The following is a 27,525-nucleotide window of genomic DNA, read 5'->3' on the forward strand; positions in this document are numbered from 1 at the left end:
TGCCTGTTTTATTCTTAGTGAGTTTTTTTAAAGATTTGTTTTTTATTGTAAAGTCAGATATAAAGAGAGGAGGAGAGACAGAGAGGAAAATATCCCATCTGTTGATTCACTCTCCAAGTAGTCACAGTGGTTGTAGCTGCACCAAACCAAAGCCAGGATCCAGGAGCTTCTTCCAGGTCTCCTATGGTGGGTGCAGGGTCCCAAAGCTTTGGGCCAGCCAGGCCTCAAGCAGGGAGCAGAATGAGAAGCGGGCTGTAGCTTTTTTGTAGTACTTCACTTGGATTTTTGATATTATACATTAAGTATGACTATATTCACTAGCGTAAAAATTGTAACAGAAGGAAAGGAACCAGTTATAATTGAGTCATTTGACTCTTTTAAAACTCATTTTTGAGTACTTAACCACAAGCCAGTCCTTGTCCTGGAAACTTAAGGGAGGAATGTAGTTCTTATGCTCAAAGAGCTTGTGGGCAATTAACTTTCATATTTCTCAATACAGCTGGTGCATAGTAGGCTAATTAGAGTTCATTGCATCACTTCATCGAGCCTGAAGTTCTTATTGTAGGGAGCAAAAGGGAGACATAGAGGAAGATGGGAGAGGGGAGAGGCAGCTGACAGCATGTTTCACAGAAAATGCAAGTCTTTTAATGCCTTGATTTTGAGTGATGAAAACTAGACTTTTCATAGTTTGTAAGAATTTCAAAAAAGAAAAAAATAGAAAGTGCACATGCTTTCCTTTGGGCTTTATGAAACCATGCTGTTTTCATTGTTCACACATTCTGCTTTCCTTGACCATGAATAGTCTGTGCTGTGTGGTTCTAGATCGGGAAAAGGAGCTCATCCGCCAGGCAGCACTGCAGCAGACAAAGGAGATGGACCTGAGCGTGGTACGGCTCATGTTCACGGCCTTTCTTCCAGACAGCACTGGCAGCTTCACAAGGCGCCTGGAACCTGTGGTGTCAGATGCCATCTACGACAGCAGTGAGTACCCGGCTCCTCATAGAGGCAATTTGCTATAAAATCAAGACCAGACTGCCAGCCCTGTCCTGCTGTTTACTTACAAGCTTTGAGTCCAGTGGAAAATAATGTCACCACTCTGAGCTTCAGGCTTTTCACTACCAAATGTGAGCACCAAAATCCACCCTAAAAGGCATTCAGTGAGAGATTGTAAGACATGCTCAGCAAGTGCCATTTTTCTTTCTTTAGTTGTGAATTTTATATGCAGGAGCAACCTCTTAGTTATGTATTTATTACTTTAAGCATATATTGGTAGTGCTCTTAGAAAATCCTCTCAATGTTTTTGTCACCCAAAAGAGAAGTTGATAAAAGACAAACTGTTCATTCTCAGCTATTACTGAAGTTAACAAGTAGCATAGATAAATATGACATGAAAATTCCATTTTAGTCTTTATTCAAAGAAATTTTTAAAGAGTTTTCGAGTGGACTCCAACATTTAGCTCATAGCCTTCTTGTTTGGTATTTATGGAACGTAGTGAAGCACATCTCCAGAAATCCTTCAAAGGAACAGGATGGGCATTTGGTCCAGCAATTAAGTCAGTGAATGGCCTGCAACCAATATCAGGTTCCTAGTTCAAGTCCCAGCTATGCTGTTTCCAATCCAGCTTCCTGCTAATGCACATACAATGAAGCAACAGGTGGTGGCCTGAGCACTCGTGTCCTTACCTCCTGCACCGGAAACCTTGATTCGGTGTAAGCTCCTAGACTCAGCCTAGACCAACTGTATTTGTTGCAGGAATTTAAGGAATGACCCAACCAATGGAATAGCTCTGTTTTCTCTCAGTGTGTCTCTCACTGTCCCTCTTTTTTCTCTCTCCCTCTTTGTCTCTCTCTCTCTCTGTCTTTGAGGCTTATCTGCCCTCCTCCCTATCTGTTTTAAATTTTTAAAAATATGTGTTTTAAAAATGTTAACTTTTTTTTATGAGAAGTTTTGTTTTCAAATAACATAATTTAATAGATACTGGTATAAGAGGGAAAAAAAAAAGAAACCCTTCATGATCCAAGCACAACTAACTGATGAATCAAGTCGGAAGGAAAATAAAAGGTACCCGCTGCCAGCAACAGCATGACCAGGGTTGGAGAGGAGCTGATGTGCAACTAAGAAAATAAGAAATGAGACAGATACAAGAAAAACTACAGAAGTGGACAGCTAGAGGGAAACCCCCTTTGATTCAGGAGTCTGGCCTGAAAGGCTCGCTGCCTCAATCTTTCATTAAACATTTTGGGAAATCAAATCACAGGAGCTGATGTTACACAGACATTGAGAACCACATTCCCAAACTGGTGTTAACCAGCCAGTGCTTGATCAGGAAGCAGCAGTGTGACCCATACAGAAGTCAGAGTTCCTGTCTCATGGGCATTCTTAAAGCTCTCTGCTCTGTGGCCTTGGAACGTTGCCCAACTGCAGACCCTTGACCTTGGTCTTGGACTTTTGCCCACTCGTAGACCATTGCCCTCAGAGTTTGACCTTGGACTCTGACACCAGCAGTCTGTTAAGATTTCAGACAGTGTCCTGCTCTTCACTCTGTTATTGTTATTTTTTTTTTTTGCAAACTGCCTGTGGCAAAAGGGTTATAAAATAATATAAACTAATATACCACAGATCAGCCTAAAATGCAGCTGTTAGGGAAAAAAAAGGAAGCTTTGTACTTTTGCCACCTGAAACTTTGTCTCCTCTTTCTCAACCACATAGAATTCTAATTTAGTTTGAGGGGAAGAAATAGAACATCTCCATCTTTCTTCTCTCTAAAATAAAGATTGATATGTAACTGAAGAAAGTTGTGGTTTATTCTAATTTTGGAAGTAAAAATTTCTCTTCATTTGAAAGGCAGTATTACGGAGAGAAAAAAAGACTGATCCTGTGGCTCACTCCCCACATGGCTGCAACAGCCAGAGCTGGGCCAGTTGGAAGCCAGGAACCTGGAGCTTGTTCTAGGTTTCCTACCAAGGTACAAGGGCCCAAAGCCTTGAACCATCCTCTTTTGATTTCCAAACCATAAGCAGGAGCTTGATTAGAAATAGAGCAGCCAGGACACAAGCCAGTGCCTATACGGGATGCCAACATCTCAAACAGAAGCTTAGCCTACTGTAAAATGGTGCTATTCCCAACTTTTCCTAATTTTTGGTTTAGCAGTATCATGGAAACAAGACTGGAATTAAACTCTTGACCTGTCTCAAATTCCAGAAATCCATTATTTACTTTCTAAAATATCAAAAAAGTTCCTTCTCTAGCTGCGTTACAAGAGAAATAATACCTGTTCCATCTGTTGCCATGAATGACCCGTGATCAGGAAAGGCTCTTCAGAGGCCATTTTTGCTTCATTGGTGTCTTTCGCATAACAACCTGAGTAAAATCATCTGTTCAGATTTAGTTTTGGTAATATGTTAAGAAGCAAGATCCCTCTTAGGAGCATGGGGATAAGACAGATTTTCTTGGTTTTTTGTTTTTTTTTCCTGTGGACAGAAGCCCCCAATGCATCTAACTTGAAAATCGTGAGGATGGACAGGACAGCTGGGTGTGTAACCGGAGGGGAGGAAATTTATCTTCTGTGTGACAAGGTTCAGAAAGGTAAGTGAATGCTCTGGCCTCACATTGAGAGGACGATTCGCAGTGTGGCTCAGTCACTTTTCAACAGGAGAACCCCTGAAAACACCCTCATGTTGTACTTCTCTCAAATGTCCAAATAGAAGTTGTCTGTATTTGTTCTAAGTTGGAATTTCCCACAGAAATCAAGAAAAATAAGAAAATAGTGGTAATAGTGACTTTAAGTGTTTTTATATTTTAGGCTTTGGTATCTGCACTCAAAGTAAAGGAAATGTGTAGTATCCCACACCTGTAACAGGTACAAACACACACATACTAAGTAAGTTTTATGTCACATAACAAGATTGATTCCATTCATTTTGGGCTGCTTTGTCGTAACATGGCGGGAGCATCTTCAAACACTTCCCTGGACATGGCGGGAGCATCTTCAAACACTGTGGTGGTATGAGTGCAAGGGAAAACTCAGAGCTTATTTTGCCTCAGTGTACACTTTGAGAAAAAGTTTGGCATTTCCCCCCTCATTAGATGTAAGATTGATAAATGTGTAAAAGCTAAAAAAGATGATCTGTTAATAGTATAAATAAAATGATAGAAGTACATCATAATAAAGATCCGTTTTCTGCAAAGTGACTATTTTGAAAGCAAGCCCATATGAAGAAGAAAGCATAGGGTCTGCATAAAATAATTAGGACTTCCTAAAAACATCTCATTTGAAGTTTAATTGTATGTGCTACACAGTCAGGAAAAATAGAACCGGATTTTAAAGATACCTATTTTATTTTATTTCTCTTTTCATAATAAAGTTCTGTATGCTCCAGGATTTCCACCCTCCCCATACCTTCTCCCCACTACTGTTTTCCCCTGTATTATCACAATAAGATTGATCTTCAGCAACAGTCACTAGTACATCATTCTGCTATTTTTAAGTGTGTCATGACATTGTAGGTATAGACAGTGTTAGAAAGTCCAGCATCCTATTGTCAGGAGGTATTTAGTAGTTTCACAAGGTCCCTTCTTTTCTTTCTTCAGTAGAGATGCAAAGTGCAACGTATCTTTACTTCTCGGTAGACTATTCTTTGTGCAAAAAGAGTTTACACTTTCTCTGTTTGCACTGGTATTGGCCTTCGTCCAGCCCAATCTACCCAAGTAATACTCATTTCCAGATTTCTGGGGATGCATGCTATGAGTAAACACGACCTGAATACCCTTGTTTGTAAGTACAGCTCTTAATCATTGCCGTTACATTGGAACAGCTTGATAAAAGAAGACTTTTGAACATGATTTGAAGGTCATGTTCTACCTGAAGACAAAAGAATGGACCAGGAGATAACTAGATGTTTAATCCAACCTTAATATTTATATAAATGTATTAAATTAGATGTATAAACAGTTTCATAAATTAGTACCCTGGTCCTTCCTGTGAAGTTGGAACCCAAGCCAGTGAGATGCCACTCTCAGCTGAATAAGTAGAACTGAATAAGTAAGCCTGCAAAAGTATAAAGGAGTATCACAAGGTCAATGGGAAAATGAAAATAAATGGTAATATGCATTGTTCCATTCACTTTTTGAAGCCTCCTTTTAAAAGCCATAACCCGAGTGTGAAATTTAAACATTCTTACTTAATCAAAAGAGATCCAACCATTGTAATAATTTGATCAATCTCTTAATTATTCTTTATTGTCCCTAGTAAAGTGTTCTAGGCAGGCCACAAAGTAGCAGGTTCAACAATCTAAACTCTATTAAACTATAGTGTCTATATTTAAATCCTAATTACTGCATTTATTGCTCCACCCTGGGTAAGGTTCTAAGTCTCTATGGGTTCCAGTTTCTCTTGCAAAAAGAGCATGATAGTATACTCAGATCACAACATTGCTGTGAGAGTTAAATCCATGATCAATTATGACATCAAGCTTACATGAATTAATTTTCATTATGTACTTCAATATATTGAGGGAAACTACTTTGGGACTCTTAATAGTTCCTCCATCTTCCTTCATGCTTCTCAAGTCAGTTTGTTTAAGGATGGAGAAGTGGGAAGGTCAAAGATTAAGGCAACACTCAGCTTGATGACATCAATTTGATATTCTTCTGTTATAAAGGAAACTTTGAACCCATTCCTGTGCTGATTTAAAAAGAAAGATTTCTGAAAATATTAAGTTATTGAAGAGTATGCAGTGTTAATTCTTTTCAACATGGTTTAAGTATGTCCTAAGTGAAATCTTGAACCACATTGATTTTTCCATCTTAAATGTTATTCCACGGTGTGAAACGACGTACCTGAATGTGACTATTTGCAGATGACATCCAGATTCGGTTTTATGAAGAGGAGGAAAATGGAGGCATCTGGGAAGGATTTGGAGACTTTTCCCCCACGGATGTTCATAGACAGGTCAGTGGATGAGTATTAATATTAGTCATGTCGTATTTTCTGCATTGTTAAACTTTGGTACCTAAGTATCCATATGTGGCAAGGTAAAAATATTAATATATATTTAAACTTTCATAAAACAGTGCTGTTTTTTGAGATGCTTGCTAACAATCCAAAAGCCCTGTCTACCTCAGAACTGGAAGGTTCTACCAGTTCCTGGGCTCTGAAACACTGACAAAATATTTCATCTGGTGTCTGACATCCCAACCCGTAGAGCAGGGACACTTAAGCCTTTGATTACTGAAAGTGTTTTAAATCTCTGTAAGGTAATTATAGGAGGGCCTGTTGTAGTATATTCTGATGGTGAGTATAAAAGGAGGCATCTTTTTGACTACTGGACTATTATCAGTACATTGTAAGATTTGGTGCTAGAACAAAAATTCCTAATTCAACTAGTTAAAAATCACTTTATTGATAAGTAGATTATACATTGAGCCAAAGTATAAAATTTGTAAGCTGTTCAAAGTAATCAGGAGCTGTATTCCCTTTGAAAAACATGACATGACATGGCTGCACACATACATAACCATTTTCATTATAGACACTGAAATGACAGACGGATCTCTGTGATGGTCTTTCCACTTCCAATTGAATAATATATATTGTCATAGTTTATTTGTGTATGACACAGTTCTTACACGTCATCATTGCTCTCTTCCCCCTAGTTAGGGCTGGAGGAATGCACTGAGACAGAATTGGCCTCTATGAGCAAGTTACCTCAAGTCTTAAATTCAAATTGTAATTCTAAAATTACAGTTGTATCAACAAATAACACTGAAATGTTCCCCACCTCTTACATTCTGTGTGGCAAATCAAATTCCTTGTAAAAAAGGAAATTTAAAAAGGTGGCTTCACTTGGAAATTTATCTAAATTCAAATAACGGTATTAAGAATATGAGTAATACACTACTTACATCTTTTTCCTGGAATAAAGTATTTCATGTTGTGAGACTTTAAAAAAAAAAAGGAGGAATCTTGCAATTCAGTTGCCATCATCTTGGTAAAACAAGATTTCCCACTGACAACCACACTTTAATAATTACTCTTCTTTTTATGAATGATGGATAAATACTGTTTCACAAAAAGTTGGAAACTGTCCAGTTGCTCATCAGATATTAACCACTTAAATAAATAATGGTGTTTCTGTGTGGTGTATAACCATGCCCTTATTAAAAAGAATGAGTGCTCTGTGAACCAATACATAAAAATTTCAAAACCATAAGATTAAAATTTATTTAAGGATAGCTATAGAGCACAGTATTTAAAAATTACACTATGGGTGGGGGTTTGGCCTACAGTTAGTGACTTCTCGGGGTTCCCAAAGCCCATGTTTGAGCGTCTAGGTTTGACTTCAACCTCTGCCACTGATTGCAGCTTTCTGCTAATTCACACCACGGGAGGCAGCAGGCAATGGCTCAAGTGGTTGGGTTCTTGTCACCCATATCGGTGACCCAGATTCAAACCTTAGCTTCCAATCAACCTGTGTAATCCTGTTTATTCTGTGTATTTGCGGAATGAGCCAGTAGATGGAGAATCTTTCTTTGTCTTTTTGTCTCTGAGTGTATCTCTCTGCCTATCCAATGAATACATTTAAAATTAATTTAAGAATTAATTCTGTGTTGATATTTGCCTATGCATAGGGAATCTCAAGTGGGGACACTTGGGGAGTGAAGCATTGGACACAAAATCTTCCCCCCTCTCCTCTCTGTATATCTGACTTTCCAATAAAAATAAAATAAATCTTTTTTAAAAAGCAGTAAACAAATAATAGAGACTTGAAGTCTATTGACATCATGCTGTATTTCAGTTTCTTAGTGACAATCAAATAAATATGAATGGATGTAGAATTCTGAGCTTGTAACTTTCCCTGGGTGCCTTTTAGTACATAGTATGTGTTTAATGAATTACATTGCTGCAATTAAAAAAAAAAAGTGTCTAATACCAACATTTCAATCTGTTTATCCTACAGTTTGCCATTGTCTTCAAAACTCCAAAATATAAAGATGTCAACATTACAAAACCAGCCTCTGTTTTTGTCCAACTTCGGAGGAAATCTGATTTGGAAACTAGTGAACCAAAACCTTTTCTCTACTATCCTGAAATCAAAGGTAATTTGGTTGTGTAGATGCCTGTGTTTGTTGTGGTAAGAGGACAAACTGAATACCAAGATAATTTAGTCACCCCCTCTCAGCAGCTTCCTGATAACAGGTCCCTGGATCCATGGTACTTATTTTTAGAAGACAGATAATAAACTATGTTGGGGTTACCTGTTCACAGAACTGTCCAGCCATTTAAAATAATATTTTTTTCCCATTAAGCTTATATGAGATTTAAACTGTTGGGAATTTTTGTCTTTGAATCTAGTAATCTAATGATTATTGGATAATACAGTGTTAAGGCAGCTGAGATGGAAAGCAAAGCGTCCTGCTTGGAAGAATCAACCATTGGTCAGCCAGCCATTAGGAACTGACTAGAAAACCAGGCTGTGGTACAGAACCATAAAAATGACAGCATGTTACTCATTACTCTTTCCATCACAAAAGCTTCAAGAAAGGAAAATAAAAACCTCCTGACATTGTTGTAATGCAAATTATAGCTATTAGTTTATACATATAAATTATAAGTATGCAGGTGTTTATGAAGTATCCACAAATGCAAATGAGGTGGTTGAGGAGAGAGAGCAAGAAGTTTTAACATTCTTTTGCACAGTAGTGTAACTGTAGATAATGATGTACTTTCATAGCTGTTGAACTATCAAAACCACTTGAGCAAGAACCTCGGAGCACACCCTACATCCAGGACCTGGAGAGGGTGGGAAATTGGGTGGGCCTTCTCCCTTAATAACCCCTTTAAACATGAAGGAAATAATATGGAAATAATAGTCTTACTCACTTTCCTATCGCCCTTGAGCCTTTTTTACCCAACTTATCTATGCAAAAGTATAATTTAAAATGCAAAAAAAAAGATAATGATGTACTGTATATTTTGCTTAAAAAACAGAGAAAAGAAAGGAAGGGTTTAGAATGTTTCCACCACTAAGAAATGAGCATTTGAGAAAATAGATAAGTTTATCTTGATGAGAGCACTATACAATACATAAATGTTTTCAATTTTAATTGTGTTTGAATTTTTTTTGAAGTAACATTGAGGAGAGATTATTGATTTCAAGAAGCCTCCAGAAAGTTTCTTTGAGGAAGAATCTCTGATGTTTAAAGTGTGGGATGTATGGTAACAGTTGGGTAGTAAACAGGGAAAGAGTTCCCGAGCCTGGGAATACTTACAGCACTCAGGGACAGAAGTGAACACAGTTTGTGTTTGTTCAGACATGAGCCTCATGAGCAGTCAGATGGACTGATGAAGACTCAGGTAAATGAGGAAGGTCAGGACAGGTAGTGGAGGGCTACAAGCGACAGCTGAAGAATTTTACATTGATTTTCTATGTAAAGCCAAGCGTCCAATGGAGTCATGATAAAAGTTATAAAGATGTTGGCACAGGAGTGAAAGGAGAAGGTGGCTCCACAGTGCAATGATGGGGACAGGGGACCTGCAGGCTGGGAGAGGCAGGAGGTGCAGGAGAGGTTCAGGAATCCTAGACAGCTCTTGGATTTCCAGATGAGAACATTGAAAATGTGGATGAAAGGAACAAGTGAGCAAAAGTAAGTTTGGTCAGAAAAAGGGAGAACTCAACTTAAAAGCATGTTTTATCTTAGGTTCCTGTTAAGGAATTCGCAGATTCCTGGTAAGCCAACCAGAAAGCAATACTGGCACCGGGCAAAGGGCAGGGTGGAAAATTTAGCATTGAGCATCTCCAAAGGTAGGCAGTTACATAAAAGTATTTCTTACCCTGAGTCCATTGGCCCCTAGAATGCCTTTTAATATACTTAGCTTCTTTTGAAATCTCATTTTGTATGATGATATGTGTTGAAAACCATGATTGAGAGGAGATGCTTAGATTTTGACAGACTGTACAAGTGATGTGGCCCAGACAACATTAGAAACCTCCTGGTCCGAGGGAAGGGAGGCTGGAGAGGGAGATAAGAAAAGTTGATGCGGGCCACTCGGGTCTTGGCAGCGCACAAATGTGCAGCAGCCATGAGCCGTGCAGGCTTTGCATGCTGTGACAGCACACGATGGGCAAGCTTTGAAGAGGGCTTTCCTTTCCTGGAATTCACATGGTAGTGGGGTGCTTAGAGAATGGTCCTGCAAGTTCTTGTTTGTTTTCTGAGGTTGTGGCCGCACTGTTGTGGGGTCAAATCTGGAGTGCTTTCTCTACTGGTGGTTTGAAATTATGTTCAGCAAAAGAACCTTGTGACATTTATTGCAGAGTCCCAGCCTGTAGGCCATGGCGCTGCTGGCTAAAACGGGGATGAGGAGTACTGCCCACTTGAAATTTCCCAGAGGCCCTCCTACTACCTCTTTTCACTTCCCCATCCTGGGGCTGCTGCAGATCTTGTGTTGAAAACTGTTGGAAAATCATGGATTTGGTTGAAAAGTCTTTTTTGAAAATAGGAAAGAATCTTTGCATTTTCTGAGGAAAGAAAATAGATGCTTCCTTCTGAAATGCATCTTCAAAATAAGGGCAGTTTCTGTGGCTGTCATGATGGCTCTACTGGCTCATCGTCTGCCTACAGGTACCAGCATTCCATGTGGACACCAGTTCCTGTCCCAGCTGCTCGATTTCCCATTCAGCTCTCTGCCACAGCTAGGAAAGCAGTGGACGATGACCCAAAGCTTTGGGACCCTGCACTGGTACGAAAGAAGCAGCCAAAGCTCCTGACTTCAGATAGGCTGATTCAGCCAGTATGGCCATTTGTTAAGTGAATCAGCATGTGGGAGATCTCTCCCTCTGCCTCTCCTCTCTATAAATTTGCCAATCCAATAAAAATAATTTTTTTAAATAGCAATTTCTGCTCACATAGAATCAGGAAATAAAATCTGGGCTGCCTGTGTGTGTGTGTGAGCATAGAAACTAGCAGTACTGGGCTTGGTTTCTTGGCTGCCTTTCCTCGTGGTGTCTGTCAAGAGTGTGTGATAAAATAGAGGCATGCTCACACTCCTGCTTCCATTGGAACTCTGTCCTACTGGAGGCTGTCTGATGCTGGGATTTGGGTATGGGATCCCTTGATTTTCACATCATGAATTTATGCTACAAGCACTCACCTTCCAGGTGATCACTGATTTAAAAACTGTATAGAGCAAACAGTGTAAGAACCATCTGGAAGAATAGCACCCATTAAGCTCCAAAGGAAACAAAAGCATATATATATATATATATATATGTGTGTGTATGTATATTTACATATACATATAGTGATTAAATCATTATGCTGTTAAAGCTGTTTTAATGGGTAAATTTTTGTCATCTCTATTTCTGGATTATTAAAATCCAAGATAATAAGCCTGAGGAGAAATTATCATTTGGTCAGGAAGGTAGTGAGCCATCTCATTAAAGTATATGGAAATGAAATCAAACTGTACAACCTAGGGAGTTTCTGTATCCATTTGCCAGAAGTCATTGAGCACACGTTGTATGATCTCTAATCCTGTACTCACTTCCTGTCTTACTAACTTTATACTCTTCTTTACCTTTGTCAATGTATAACCTTGTCTTATCTGTTTATTTATGCATCTGTTGTTTTCTTCCACTCCCAGTAGGAAAAATCTTTAAGATACAAATTTGGTCTTTTTGGGTATATGGCTGTGTCTTCAACATCTAGAGCAGCAGGTTTCTCGTAGTGGATACTCCTGTAATGTCCATAGATTGACTTACAGATTGGGCAGCCAAGTTGCCATCTGTATGCAAAGTCTTAATAATATCTTTGCTTCCTGATGTGCTAGTCTCCAATGTACCATTCATCTATGAGTGTATATGTATATACATGTTACCTGTATATCTATTTGTTTTGTATTTTGAATAAAGGTTGTTTTAGAGAGAACAGAAGATATTTCTGTTTTGAAAAAATTCTTTGTTTTTCATGATGCAGTCCTTAGGTTCAGAGATTTTTCCCTTTGACACTCCCACAACCCCTCCCACACCCTCCTTTCCCCTATATTGTAGCAATACTTTAGTCCCTAAGCAATAGTCACAAATTTGTCATTCTGCTGTTAAACTGTTTCCTGGCCTTGTAGGTATAGAAAATGGTGTGAAGTCCAGCATTCTAGTGTCAACATGTAGTTATTTGACAGTTCTATTGGGCATCCATATTTTATTCAGAAGCAGAATTGCATACTGTGATGTATCTCCATGACATGGTATACTTGCCTTCATTATACAGATTCTCTAGATAACTATGTATATGCATGCTTACCTATAGATCTATTGATCTTGTATTTTACAGGATGGTTGCCTTATAACAGAGTGAACATAAAATATTTTTCCTTTTGGGACTGGCTTATGTCATTGAACATAATATTCTCCAACATGGACCATCTTGTTGTAAATGATAGAATTTCATTGTTTGAATAACTGAGTAGAAACTGGAGTAGATGTACCACAGTTTCTTTATCCATTCCTCTTCTGATGGGCGTCTGGATTGCTTCCATGTCTTAGCCATTGTGGATTGTGCTACTATATATAGAGGGCTGCAGGTCAGTTTCTCATTTGCAGATTTTACTTCCTTTAGATGTATTTCCAGGAGTAGAATATTTGGGTCATACAGCAGATCAATTTTCAGTTGCTTTAGTACTCTCCATACTGGCTTAGTGGTTGTACTAGTCTACACTCCCACCAACAGTGGAGCAGGGTACCTTTTTCCCCACTTCCACACCACCAGGTGTTTTTAGAGTTCTCAGTGCAGACCAATCTCACTGGAGTTATGTATCCCTACTCCCCAATAAAAGGAGGATCCCAATGAAATTATTTAATATACCTTGACAATATGATAATAGACTTTCTACCATTGCCAGCACCTACAATGCCATGATGTACTTAAATAGCAGAATGTTAGACTTGTGACTGTTGTTGAAGCACTATACTATTGTAATAATATAGGAGAAAATTGGGGGAGGGGCAGAATGAGAAGGGAGGGGACAATCCCTATACCTACAAACTGTATCACAAAAAATAAAATAAATGAATGTAATTTTAAAATTTTAGAAAGTCTGAGTACTATCAAATTAGACAAAATTATTAAAAAAAATTCTCTTCATTATGTAGAATCATACATTTCTTAACTCTGCTTTTACCATGGTCACTGACACTGTGTCTCACAGAAACTTCATGCAGAGGTTTGGCTCCATGGGAGACCATTACAATAATCAAGATGGGCCTGGCACTGTAGCGAAGGTCCTCACCTTGCATGCACCAGGATCACAGATGGGCACCGGTTCGTGTCCTGTTGCTCCACTTCCCATCTAGCTCTGTTCTTGTGGCCTGGGAAAGCAGTAAAGAATGAACCAAAGCCTTGGGATCCTGCACCAACGTGGGAAACCCGTAAAAAACTTCTGGCTCCTAGCTTCAGATTGACTCTGCCTTTCCAATAAAAAAAAAATCTTAAAAAAAAAATAATCAAGAGGAGGGTGGTTGGCAAAGGAAGAAAATTGCTGACAAATTGCTATATGAATGCAAAGAAAGACCATAATGATTTTTCAGTCTAAAAAGATAAAGATTTGGCAGGAATCATAGCCTTTACATTATGAAAGGTAGTGTCTGGAGAGGTGCAGTATGCATTATTGATAAGCTCTAACCTGAAAAGTGAGACTGAGATACTGTCAGACCCGTGCCAAGGAAACCATGACAGAGGGTAAAAGCTTACCTACATTTGTGAATTGAACTATTATCTAAAAATTATAATTTATTGACGTCATCAATTATTACCATACAAGGCTCTTTTGTAGTGTTTCCCAAGGAATGATAGCTTAATGTAACAACCACTAGACCTTGGGGGTGCTCTTCACTCTCCCTGACCTCAGTAATCATGCTAGCTTCAGTTTCCTTTTACGTAAAAGTAGAACTAGCCTTCACCAAAGGTAGACCACAGTGATAAATGAACTCTGTGAAAATCTCCAGATTCAATTCTGAGTCTTCACTGGTTCTTCACTGAAAATAGACTTAAAATTCCAATTTTTTTACAGTGAACTATAAACAGCATCTCTACTTTCAAAAGCAAAAAGAGTACATAGAAAGTACCAACTGTTCTCTTTGCTAGAAACAGATAAATAGATAACATTTCTTTCTGAAGGTAAATAAATTTTCTACTTCTCCCTTTGTGTTTCTGCATTAAACTAATAATCTGTGTGGGATCATCAGTTTTTATGATGAGTAATGATTGCAGATATTAATGAGTTGTGGTAGAACAGAGAAATTATATGAAACTGTCAAAAAAATTTCTGATTGGAATATGTTTAAAATTTCTCCCCTGAAGGTCACCCCCTTCCAGGAACTGTACACTTTTCTCAAAATTCACTCTCTTGGTCTTTTTTTCTTTCTCATGACTCTGGACCATTTTCTGATATGCACTGAAGTGTTTTCTGTCACCCAACTTTCTTGGCTTTATCTTCCCACTGCAGTTAGATGACCACGAGATAATCAGTAAACAGCAGCCTTCTACCTGGCCTGGGATGACTGCCATGACCACAGATTTAGAAATAAGCAGAGAACCTTCTGATCGTAAACAGTAACAAGAAACTGACACTGAAGAATCAGGAACAGGACAGTCATTAAGTGCTGAACTACTCATTGAGAAGTATATTAATTATTTTAAACGTAAACAGGAAATTTCCTTTAGCCCAGAAGAAGGAAGGAAGAAAACCAAAATACAGAAGGAAAGTCAAGAAGAGAAAGAAAGGGAAACAGAAAGAAGAAACTAGAACAGTCATAGACCACAGAAGCCAAGAGAGCCATTGGGGCTGGTGAGAAAGCACACATAGTGAGGAGCAACTGGGAACAGAACAGTCCCACGGTCAGTGAGGGGAGAGAGAAATCGCACCTGGGCCAGGCAGTCCACAGTCTCAGAGGGCATCCCTGTGTTTTAGTACAGAGATGTTCTTAGACCATTAGTCTTCCCCAGCAGTCACCAGAAGCCAGGTACCCCTCTTTCCTAGTGTGTAAGGGGTGCGCCCTATTCCTGTTTTCACAGTGCCACTAAAGAGCAGCCTTCCCTCACCAAATGCCTGCATTGTCACGGCCTCTCTCTGATCCTTTAGGCTGTTCTATATACAAATGACAAGTGAATGTAAAATACTACCCCTTACACATCATTCTCTCACTTAGAGATTTGGAGTAGCTCTCCTGCCTGTAAGTGAAATCCCTTAGGTTCATGTTCCTGGTGCTCCACAGTCGGATGACCAATCATCCCTGTTTCTCAAGAATTTGTTACGCTAAGCCTTCCCTTCAGCCAAACTAATCTGTTTTTACAAGTACCCCAGGTTCTTTTTAATGTTATCACATTGTTCCCTTCATATCACCTTCCCAGGACATCCTCTTTATCCTTCTCCTCCCAAGTTAATTCTGGAAACAATCTTCAGGAACCTCCTGGAAGTTCTTCCCTGAACTCCTAGAATCTCGGTCTTTACCATCAGTGAAAAGCGTTCTGATGCTGCCACCATAAAGGCCTTTCTCCCTCGCTAACTTGAATTGCTTTGAAGCATCCTTGACCACAAAAGCATTAAGGCATGCTTCTCTTTATCCTCAGCAGGTGGCTCATTGTAGATGCGTAATAAATGGTAGAAGATAAGTAATAGCTGTTTTGTATGAGGAAGTAAACATGTTTAATAGCTTCTAAATTCAGTATCTCCGCTGTAATGGTAGATCTCACCTCACTGACGTTAAGTGTTGAGGACCCAGGAAGCTGCTGTAGAGTGCGTGTGGGTGTTCACTGCTCTGTGATCTCCCCGAGGCCAGTTTCTGGTCTCTGTACCCATTGGAATAAATGCATTGCTTCTTGAAGTTTGGCATCCCTTCCTCCCTCAGTGCTCTCTGTTTCCCTTCATGATGTTTAAAAATACCTTTGGAATCAATAGTCTCTCTGTGGCTAGTGGTGGATTCGAGTCATCTTTTCTCCTCTGGTTTCTCTTCCTTTAAATACAGATAAAGAGGAAGTACAGAGGAAACGGCAAAAGCTCATGCCCAATTTTTCAGACAGTTTCGGAGGTGGCAGTGGTGCTGGAACTGGAGGCGGAGGCATGTTTGGGAGTGGAGGTGGAGGAGGCGGTGCTGGCAGCACAGGCCCAGGTACAAAAAAAGAAAAACATTCTTTCTAAAACTTTCTCATATTAAAAAGGGTTGAATTTTCTTTTCCTGGTTGAATGGCAGTGAAGTAATGGAATATTAGACATCATATCCATTGAAATCTCCCAACAAATGTAACTATTTTTCTATTAATAGCTAACCCCAAAACCTGTAACAAGGAAAACTCAGGCAGAGCCACTTGTCCAAAAACTACCTCTCTATAACATTGTGATATATGTGTCCCCCCCACCTTTTTGTTGTTGTTGTTCCCTTTTGGCCTCTTGGTATTCTTTGGGAACTTTGAAAAACTGATACGTTATATATACATTACAGTGCACATTATTTATATTACAAAATTTGAAAATAAAGACCACTTTAAGCTAACTATGTAAAGGTTAACCACCTCTAATTTTTCATGCATACATTATAGTAGATTTATATGAGCTTCAAAGTACAGCTGTGATAATTGTGTATTCTATGTTAACACATTGATTTCTATTGTATTATGAATATGTCTAGAGTCCTGCATGCTGCTTTTATATAACATGTTAGCATAAGCATTTCCTCATGGTAGAATAAGTGCTACACTGCATAATTTTTAATGATAGGATATTTCATCATATTAACAAACCATTGTATTAGCTGCTAGAATGTCATTTCCTACTTTCTATATAAAATATTCTGCTGAACCCCAATCCATATCACTTTTCCATTATTCTAGATTATTTTTAAGTGAGATTCTTTGAATTGAAAATACTGAGAGTAAGACATCTGATGACTGTGGCTTACCCAGAGACTTTGCCAGTTTACACTTCCACAAGCATGCCTGAGAATGAACAATGATGGCCTCTTTCTGCTGAGGAGTCAGAATGTTTTACTCTTGACTTTGGTTTGGTTTCTCCTCAAGAGATTGTTTTAACATCTTCTATGTAAGCAAGTCTGAATTTGGGTGGTGGTCACTTCCCATTAGCCTCTCTTCTCCATGTGGAAGTGGGAACTTTTCCCCAGCATAAGACCATTTCTATTCCATGCTGTTGCAAGCCTGGGCCACCACCTAATTTGCCAAAGTAGAATTCTGATGCCTTCACCACCACCGTGATGTGTCTCCCTCCCAGCTGAAGCACCATGTGGGAGCACTGTCCCCCCACAACCACAGCCCATGTTCACCTGAGGGATGGGCACCATGGCTGGCTGAGACTTGGCTAAAGGTATCTCATGATGTTCCATCTCTATTACTCACCATTCAGGGTATGGCTTCCCGCACTATGGATTTCCCACATACGGTGGAATTGCCTTTCATCCGGGAACCACTAAATCTAATGCTGGAATGAACCATGGTAAGTGATATTATATTTAAATATTGAGTATGACAAAAATTAATGCAAACTGGGTTCTTTTTATTATTTATCACAACTACATTATCACCATGAAAATAATTTTGAATGCAAATTAAGAAGATACTTTCCCAAAATATTGCCTATGGATGATATAAACTCTTTTCTTTATGTTCATATTCTATTGATGTATTACTATGTAAACGATGTGAGTGGCGGAGATAAAGAACTTTAAGAAGAAACCTATAGACCCTTGACTAGACTAAACATAAAGGCAACAGTTAACTTAACCTTTCTTTTTTTTCCTACAAAATGTTGAAGTTATTTTGAGTCTTAAAGTGTTGATCTTTTTCAATCAAATCCATCTCCAAAATAGTAGTTGTGGTATGTGAGTTCATAGTTTATATTGCACATCCATTTTCGTTTGTACCCACTTATGAAATAGTACTGTAAAATTTTCACTTTTATTCAGTGTCTACCTTATACTAGGTGATTTTACATACTTTTAACTATAATCTTCGTGACACTCTAAGTATTGGGATCTCCATCTTATACACAGAAGCACAGACACTAAGAAATGATCATTTGCTGAAAGTTCAGAGTGTTAGTGACAAATTTAACTGGAGCTGGCCAATTAAAGTTTTTAATTATTAAAAATTAATCTTGGTGGGCCCGACGCAATACTGTTGCGGTTAAGGTCCTTGCCTTGAACATGCCAGAATCCCATATGGGCACTGGTTCTACTCCTGGCATCCCCACTTCCCATCAAGCTCCCTGCCTGTGGCCTGGGAAATAAGTTGAGGAGGCCCAAGACTTTGGGACCCTGCACCTGTGTGGGAGACCCGGAGCAGGCTCCTGGCTTTGGATTGGCTCAGCTCTAACCATTGCAGCCACTCGGGGAGTGAACCATCGGACAGAAGATCTTCCTCTCTGTCTCTCCTCTTTGTATATCTGCCTTTCCAATAAAAATAAATAAAATCTTTAAAAAAATTGATCTTGGGCTCGGTGTGATAGTGTAGCAGCTCAAAGTCTTTACCTTGAATGCACCAGGATCCCATATGGTCACTTGTTCTAATCCCAGCAGCCCTGCTTACCATCCAGCTCCCTGCCTGTGGCCTGGGAAAGCAGTTGAGGACAGCCTGAAGCTTTGGGACCCTGCACCCACATGGGAGACCCAACGGAGGCTCTTGGCTTTGGATTGGCTCAGCTCTAGCCATTGTGACTGCTTGGGGAGTGGACCATTGGACGGAAGATGTTCCTTTTTGTCTCTCCTCCTCTCTGTATATTTGCCTTTCCAATAAAAATAAATCTTTTTAAAAATTAATCTTAAATGCTGTTATAGCTCCTTTCAGATAACATATTCAAGTTAAAAAGAGGTGGTCAGAACTAATATTTGGAGAGGTCCCACACTAACGAACTTGAATTGAAATCGCATCCTTGCAGCTTACTTAGTCTATTAGCTTTAGAAACAAAATAACTGCTCCACTTTCTAGAACTTTAAATTTTCCACTTCCCTTCTGTTCACAGAAGAGGAGTTGCTTCATTTTTCTCCGTTACAAATGAGATCTCAGTTTTTAGAAGTATACTTTAAAAACCTTTCTTAGAGAGTTAAAAATAACTCCGGAATGTTATTTATGATGAGATAATTAAAATTTTTAATAGTGGTTTTCTGTTCCCTTTGCAGTAAATGAGGACATGCTTTTTTTTTTTTTTTTTTTTTTTGCGTTTCTCTTAGGAACCATAGATACTGACTGTAAAAGTGACCCTGAAGGTTGTGACAAGGGTGATGACACAGAAGCTCTACATGCCTCTGGAAAAGTAATTGAAACCACAGAACATGACAAGAAATCTGACGTGTCCAGTGACAGAAGTGATGAGATGGCATTGAGGCCCACAGTGGAAGTGAAGGAGGAGAAAGCTCGGCCTCAGGGTGAGTGCACAGCCAAGTGCCTCCATTCTGTCAGCTGGGGAGGGATGGTTCTAGATGCAGAAACAACTTTCAGAAAACAGGTATATTTTCTGTTGATCTAAATATAATACACCAGTTAGTGCAATATATTCTTCAAAGTCCTGTGTGTCTCTTGAAAAGCATGTGTCGGGTTTGTCTTATTCACACTGAACCTCCTATTTTCCTAGTATATCTCTGAATGTAAAGTACAAAATTTACATGTGCATTCACCAATCTTAATTGCACTGTTTGAGGGTATCATGAAATGTAATCTTCTTACATGAATAATGAGCAGTTTCCACAGTCATCACAGTCATCTCTCTCCTGAGTCTAGTCTAACTTTCATACTGAAGTGAACTTTGCCTGAGAATAGGAACTTTTCTTTTTATCCCATTACTTCTTTTCAAGAAGTAAGATTGAAGGACATGTACTTCTTATTTACTTTAAAGGAGTACTCTTTTTATAAGGGAAATATAATAAATATTTGGATTTGCTGACTACATGTCGTCTCAGTCAACAAAATGATATTTTATATCTTTTCAAATGACCAACCAGGGCAGGCATTTAGCCTAGCAGTCAACACATCAATTAAGATGTTCATGCCTGGGCATGGCATCATAGCCTAGTGGCTAAAGTCCTCGCCTTGCACATGCCAGGATTCCATATGGGCACCAGTTCATGTCCCAGAGACTCCACTTCCCATCCAGCTCCCTGAGAAAGCATTCGAGGACTGCCCAAACCCTAGGACGCTATACCTGCATGGGAGACCTGGAAGAAGCTCCTGAGCTCCTGGCTTCAGATTGGCTCAGTTCTGGCTATTGCAGCCACTTGGGGAATTAGTTAGCAAATGGAAAATCTTCCTCTCTGTCTCTCCTTCTCTGTAAATCTGAATTTCCAATAAGTAAATCTTTAAAAATATATACATTTTAAAAATATGTTTATGCCCATACTTGAGTTCCATTTCTAGCTACTGATTCCAGCTTTTTGCTAATGCATACCCAGGCTCTAATTTTTGGGTACTTGCCACCCATGTTGGAGATTGTCATTGAGTTCACACCTCTGGCTTCAGCCTTGGCCCACGCCCAGCCATTGCAGGCACTTGGGAAGTGATAGCAGATGTGAATGCTTTGTGTGTGTGTGTGTGTGTGTGTTTTCCCTCCCTTCCGCCCTCTACTCCCTCCCTCCCCCGCCACTGCTTCTCCCTCTCTCCCCCTGCCCCTTAGTTCTCTCTCCTCTTCCTTCCTCTCTTGTGCTTGTCAGTTTGATAGAAATAAACATGGGGCATGCTGGTGTGTACCTGTTTGTCTCTTTTTTGAATAAAATTAGAGTAATAGAAGAAAACTGTTCAAAAAGAAATACAAATGACCAATGATGCTTAGCTGGGGAGCTTTATAAAAACAGGCCATTTATAGTTCGGGGCCCAAAGGAAACACAGATCTGCCCTGACTTCAAGGGAACAAACTTGATGGAGATGCTAGGGGCTCATGGAAGCTGTGCCCATGGCAGAGGTATGTGTTTTCTGATAAGTTGCCTTGTGAGTTGGTTGTTAAATATTGCAATGAAGAATTCTTTCATCAAGAGAACGATTGTTTAAAATTATAGCAAATCCACTCAACATTGGAGAGTGGCCATTGTACTTAAAGAATATTTGTCTTTCTCCACCCTCTAAAATACACAGGCAGATATTTTTGATACATATGCTTGTGAGTGAGCCAGCATCTAAACCAAAGTTGTGCTTTTTTTCTAATGTGTATAATCTAGAAGCATGGAAAGAAGTATTTTCACCTAAAACAATGTTTCAAGTTATCAGAGCACTGATGTCTCAGGCGTGCTTGCCTGTAGAGCAAATGCAGGGAATTCAGTGATGGCTGTGGTTCTTGTCTTGCAGATAACCTCTTTCTAGAGAAGGCCCTGGAGCTTGCCAAGCGGCACGCCAATGCCCTCTTCGACTATGCAGTGACAGGAGATGTGAAGATGCTCCTGGCTGTCCAGAGACACCTCACTGCAGTGCAGGACGAGAATGGGGACAGGTAAGTTAGGACTCCTGTGAGACAAGAGTTGTTTCAGGGTAATCAAGAGAGAAAATCATTATGCAATGTATACTGGCTAAAGATGAAAAGAATTTTTCAGAGTTACTGGATCCTGTACCTGGAAAACTGTAATGATAGTATGCTCAGGAAAGGGCTGAATTAAGGCAGCAGCAACAAAATAATCACAAGGCTGGTGTTCACCCTTCTCAGTCACCACCTGCTTCTCCACTGTCCCTCAGAATGGTCCCCAGACTGTGACTGGAAAAGACTCTGCTGCAGCCCATGTTGTATGAGCATCTGACATCCCACACTCCATGACGTCTATCTTCTTTCTTTTTTTTTAAGATTTATTTATTATTATTTTTTTTATTGGAAAGGTGGATATACAGAGAGGAAAGACAGAGAGGAAGATCTTCCGTCCGATGATTCACTCCCCAAGTGAGCACAACAGCCGATGCTATGCCGGTCCGAAGCCAGGAGCCTCTTCCGGGTCTCCCACGCGGGTGCAGGGTCCCAAAGCTTTGGGCCGTCCTCGACTGCTTTCCCAGGCCACAGGCAGGGAGCTGGATGGGAAGTGGGGCTGCCGGGATAGAACCGGCGCCCATATGGGATCCCGGGCGTACAAGGCGAGGACCTTAACCACTGCGCCACCGCGCCGGGCCCTATCTTCTTTCTTACTGAGGTGATACTGCAAAGCCACCTGGGTTTTCTCCAAAACAACTTAGTCCGTTCACGAAGACTTCCAAATGATCTCAAAAGCCTGTAAAAATAACAGACAGCAGCCTTCACATTCAACTCAAGGGCTTTATTTAAAATCATCCTCAAACAGCACCTGCTCTGAGAAATGCTTCCTTCATGGAAAAATTTTTGAGTGTTGTATGTTCAAACTCAGTTTCAAAATGGTGCCAAATGTTTGAGGAAAGTGCCAACCTCAGAGTTTCAAGCAGAGACCATTGTTCTCATGTTACTGCATCACCAAAGATGTGCTATAACCACTGGCCTTGTTATATGCTATCAAATGAACTGGCACAACCTTTTTCATGTAAGGCCAGGAACAACACCATGTTTATTGTTTTTGTTGTTGTTTCAATGTTAAATAATCCAGTTACCACTCAGTAGCTTACAACTACATGAACCAGGACCCATGCTGTCCTAGTGACATTTTTAGGGACCTGCTGATTGATGGGTGTAAAGAAGAAGAGCTAAAAGGGGGCACTGGTGTTCAAAGGGAAGACTGGAAAGGGGCACAGGCCTCCCACTGGTGTGTTGTGGGGAAGGACTCCTTGCCAAGCAGGAAGTGAAAACTGAAAAGGCCCCTCCTGGAACCACACACACACAGAAGGCTATCACAGGGGTGAAAGACATGGGCCATGAGGAAGCCAAGAAGGAGTCATCCCTGCAAGTGCAGACAAGTGACAGCTTTTGACCGTCATAGCTCAGGCTTCTGGTACTCATTGAGCTTGTCATATTTGGCTAATAAGCTAAATCCTGTGGCCATTAGTCATCATAGAAAATTTAAAAAAAAATTACGTAGAAAGCCTTCTGATATTGGGGAAATTCCCATGAGGGTGTGAGGATTTGAGGGGGAGGGAAAATGTGAACTGCTGAGCTGCACATGGGAATTTTTAGGCTGGTTTTGAAGTGTGACCTTTTTTGGTACATGTATATCATGTCTGCGTGAAACTGCAGGCCTTTTTCAGACGTCTTCTTCCAGCGTCACATTTCTAAAAGCCATGGTGAAACCCTGCAATCACTCATTGAAAAGTCTCTCTTAAGTGGTAAAATCAATATTTAATTTTCTAGGCCATCAGTTACCAATGTTAATCCTGAATAAAAGATGCTGGTTGCTACGAAAGAGGCAGAAAATAGGAGCACCTCATATCTTTAAAGATCACAGCCTTTCCCTAAAATCCCACATGTACCAACAGTGCCCAGTGATGCTCTGAGTGTGCACTGCATCTCAGTCTGTCCATGCTTGGGTTCTCTTCTTGAATGTCTACCAGGCTTTCATGTTAAGAAGCAGTACACCAAGGGACCCGGCGTGGTGGCACAGTGGTTAAGGTCCTTGCCTTGCACGCCCTGGATCCCATATGGGCGCCGGTTCTATCCCGGCAGCCCCGCTTCCCTTCCAGCTCCCTGCCTGTGGCCCGGGAAAGCAGTCGAGGACGGCCCAAAGCTTTGGGACCCTGCGCCCGCGTGGGAGACCCAGAAGAGGCTCCTGGCATAGTATCGGCCGTTGTACTCACTTGGGGAGTGAATCATCGGAGGGAAGATCTTCCTCTCTGTCTCTCCTCTCTGCATATCTGCCTTTCCAATAAAAAAAAATAATAATAAATAAATCTTAAAAAAAAAAGAAAGAAGCAGTACACCTGTGTCCCCTATTGCAGGACAGCTTAAGGCATTCGGGATGGCTTTGGAGTAAGATAACCTGGCTCTGAATCTGAGTTTTACTGCTATCTGTATAGGTGACCTGGAGATAAATGGTTCCTGTAAAGTCCCCATTTCATCATCAGATAAGCCAGGGTAATCCAGGTACTTCACAGTTCATGGGAGTTGGAATAAAATAATTTTGATGCAAGAAAAAATTTTTTTAATTTATCATACTGTTTCTGTGATACCCACTTTCCATGACCTTTTGGAGACCCCTTGATTTGCTTCCTAGGATCATTGTTATAGTAATATATCACAAATGCTTAATATAATCTAGTAAACAGCTCTCAATAATAGTTATTTTTATTGTTGTTGTCTCAGTTGGTTTTAAGAGTTTTAACCATTGAGCTGTGTTCCCAGGGTAATGGTGCTTACACTCACCTTTACTCTTAGCACATTAGACTATTCCACTCACTAGTTTCCTTCTGCTCTTCCCATTTCTGTGCCTACACTGCCGTGGGTTGTAAGGCTGACTGCAACATAGAAACTACCTGAAAAGATAACTGGCCAGAGAAGAAGGGCATTGAGAGAACTGTGCTTGCATCACCAGGCAGTGTGCTTGAGAGGGGTCAGTTTGCTGTGCCCAGAAAGTGTTCTTTGTAGATGTGAATTCTGAGGACTACAGTAAGCAACATCCAAAGGGAATATTTCCACTTTTTTTTTCCCTCAAAAATGCTTCAAGACTTTTCTCAACAAACTGATTCCGCTCTCCCCTCTTGAGGTCTAAGATAGTCTGTAAAATCACCACACAAATGTTGGAGGAAGGGGGCAGGACTAGGTGATGTACCTAATATTTTTTAACAGTTCCTAGTTCCAGGTATTCATTTTACGCCCACCAATAGGGAAAAGCTAGAGCAGAAAACACCTGAAACCATAATGCAGAGGTAGACTCGGGCTTTGAGTCTGGCCAGATGCCTTACACTTCAAGGGGTTAGGCATGAATGTTCCTAGAAGCCAGGCAACAACCCCAAAGGAGCAAGCAGGCTTGGACGGGCAGTCGGGCAGCGTGGATCCTCTGAAAGGTGCATCCCACCTCAGAGTCAACACATTAGATAGATTCAAAGCACCTCAGTGCTAGGTAAAAACTAGGCTTGAGAGTAAGATTCAGTTTGCACTTGTAATTCTAATCATATATTGGAATCTGGTGGGATTATTAACATTTCATTATTGCCACTGTATTTTCATTCCAGTGTCTTACACTTAGCTATCATCCACCTGCATGCTCAGCTGGTGAGGGATCTCCTGGAAGTCACGTCTGGTTTGATTTCTGATGACATTATCAACATGAGAAATGATCTATACCAGGTAAGCAGAAATCTCCGCAAGATGATTGAAGGAAAGATCAATAATATTTTCATGTATTTGTGTGTGTTAACAGGAGCAGAAATGCAATAAAACATATTCAGAGGTAATGCTACTGACAAATGCCATTGTGGGGAATGTTACATTATGAATTGGGATCCCTTGGTCTGTGGTCTAAATACCAACTACCCATGCTAGGGGAAGGCAAACTAGAACTCCAGATATAAAAGCTGATGCATTTTAGAAGGAGAACCCAAAGTAAAAATGTCACTTCTATCCAGAAAAATAAAGCTGAAAAAAATTTGAAAAGACAATATTTGGTAAGGATTTTAAAGTCTACTAAAACGTACTGTGACAACATCGAATTAAATGTGTATCAAATACAGGGTGCTGAAATCATAACCTAGAAAAGTAAAAAGGTTGTTTGAGAGAGAAAGCTGTCCTTCAAAATCAAAAGCAATTCAAAGTGAGGAAAACAGGACACCTGAGATTTTCTTGGATCAGATTTAAAGACAAATTGAGTAGGCTAGCAGTCCATGTCCAGATGGTCTGCAGGCATGGTAAAAAGAGAAGTCAGCAGGAGACCCAGAGACATGGTCACCTGATGGGCAGTGCAGATTTCAGCGTGCAAGGAGGGTGGGAACTGTTCTGGTGGGAGCCCAGAGCCTGGGGCTGATTGGACCTCTGCCCTGAGGGCTGTTTCCTCCTGGTCTTTCCACTTGTTGCCTTTTTCATCTGTCCCCCAAGACTTGGGTGTGTGCATTTTGCCCCCTCCTTCACTTTCCATCTTTCTCCTCTTCACTTGCTCTAAAGTGCTTCCCCGGTCCTCCACAGCTAAGGAGGTATGCTAGATGTGTGATTCAGGTGCAGCTCTCATGCCCAATAACTAAATAAAACTTGATATTAAAAGAAAAATTAAATGACTAGCAATCTCATAAAATTATGTACCTAATGAAGGTATCTGGGCCCATGCACAATCTTTCAGGTAGGTGAGATGAATAACTTTTATTTTTCCATTTTAAATTAAAAGAAACTGATACTTCCTCATTTTGATTTTCACATTTTCAAAATGTGCTTTAAATGTCCTAACCTGTTTACATGTGGCTGTGAATAGATTTTTGTCTGTGAATAGGTGTTTCCTGATAGGTAGGAAAAAAAAAAAACTATTTCCTTTCTAGGGTAAGACATTAAACTTTTCAGTCTGCTGTGCTTAATGTTTAATTTTCTTTAATGCTTAATAAGAAAAACTGCAGTGAGGGACTCTTCGCTCATAATTAGCTAGAATGAAGTCTGATTCCAACTTTATGTCTAAAGGATTGCCTTATCTTCAGCATTTCATACCACTCCAGGTTGGGAGTGGTGAGAGGGTTGTTGGTTTTTGGAAAGTCATTTGGCCCACAAATCTTGATTCTTGCAGACCTTTTGATGGATTGCTCCTTCTAACCATCACAATGTACAAATAAATCTAGGGATGGAATGTTGTCGCTTCTTAGCCCTCCTTCCAGAGACTGCTTAGCTCTATTGCCTGTAGGTTAGATTTAAGCAATGCATTTTCTGTTTATAAATAGGATCTACAAAGGCTCCTCTGCAACAAGACAAATAACTGCAATGTATTATATGCTGAACTCCTTACTGTATTACTTAACCACCACTACCATTAGTGACAAGGATTCTGGATTGTCTGATCTGCCTTCTCGGTCCCAAAGATGCATGTGGTGGAAACTTCAGAAATTCCAAGTGCCAACCACATGATTGCATATTTTATATGCACTAAGCTGTGCAATTCTATATAGTTTCTCATGTATGTGCTTTTTCTTTACTTGAAAGGCGAAGCAAGAGGGAACTGCTAGCTCCCTCCCCGATACACACAATGAGTGAGATTGCTCCAGGCTGAAGCTAGAACTAGGAACTCAATTCAGGTCACGCAGATGGGTGGCAGAAACCCAGTTACCTGAACCATTACCTGCTTCTATCCAAGGTTTGCATTAGCAGGAAATTCAAGTCATGAGCCAGTTCTGGGTCTGGGTATCAAACCTAAGGGATACAGACTTCTTAGGTACTATGTAAAACATCCATCTAATGCATGTATTGTTTTCCAGTGTGTAAGTGGCATGATACTTTTCTGCCTGTGCTGTTTATTTGATCTATCCATGCATTTTGCCTATAGCTAGTTTCTTCTCTCTACTTGAGAGCTCCATTGTGTACATCTCCCACTTACAACCTGTTTGTTTCCCAGTAGTATGCACTTCACCAGCTTTTTTCTTTAAAAACAAAAATGTTTTATTTTGAAAGAGTTACAGTTCACTCCCCAAACAGCTGCAGT

The 27,525-nt window shown here is 40.1% G+C and overlaps 1 protein-coding gene across 3 annotated transcripts in view; it reads left to right on the plus strand.

Annotated features, from left to right (window-relative positions):
• NFKB1 (nuclear factor kappa B subunit 1) overlaps positions 1-27,525 on the plus strand; it is a 118,361-nt gene that overhangs the window by 79,380 nt on the left and 11,456 nt on the right. For all 3 annotated transcript variants that reach the window (XM_040966564.1, XM_040966565.1, XM_040966566.1), the window contains 9 exons: positions 823-981; positions 3,482-3,586; positions 5,860-5,951; positions 7,960-8,098; positions 16,018-16,161; positions 17,406-17,495; positions 19,228-19,422; positions 21,329-21,470; positions 25,091-25,205. In XM_040966564.1, coding sequence (XP_040822498.1) covers positions 823-981; positions 3,482-3,586; positions 5,860-5,951; positions 7,960-8,098; positions 16,018-16,161; positions 17,406-17,495; positions 19,228-19,422; positions 21,329-21,470; positions 25,091-25,205 — 1,181 coding nt within the window. The remainder of the gene's footprint in view (positions 1-822; positions 982-3,481; positions 3,587-5,859; positions 5,952-7,959; positions 8,099-16,017; positions 16,162-17,405; positions 17,496-19,227; positions 19,423-21,328; positions 21,471-25,090; positions 25,206-27,525) is intronic.

Source organism: Ochotona curzoniae, unplaced genomic scaffold (genome assembly GCF_017591425.1).
Source record: "Ochotona curzoniae isolate NIBS_2020 unplaced genomic scaffold, NIBS_Ocur_1.0 scaffold_4506, whole genome shotgun sequence".
NCBI lineage: Eukaryota > Metazoa > Chordata > Mammalia > Lagomorpha > Ochotonidae > Ochotona > Ochotona curzoniae.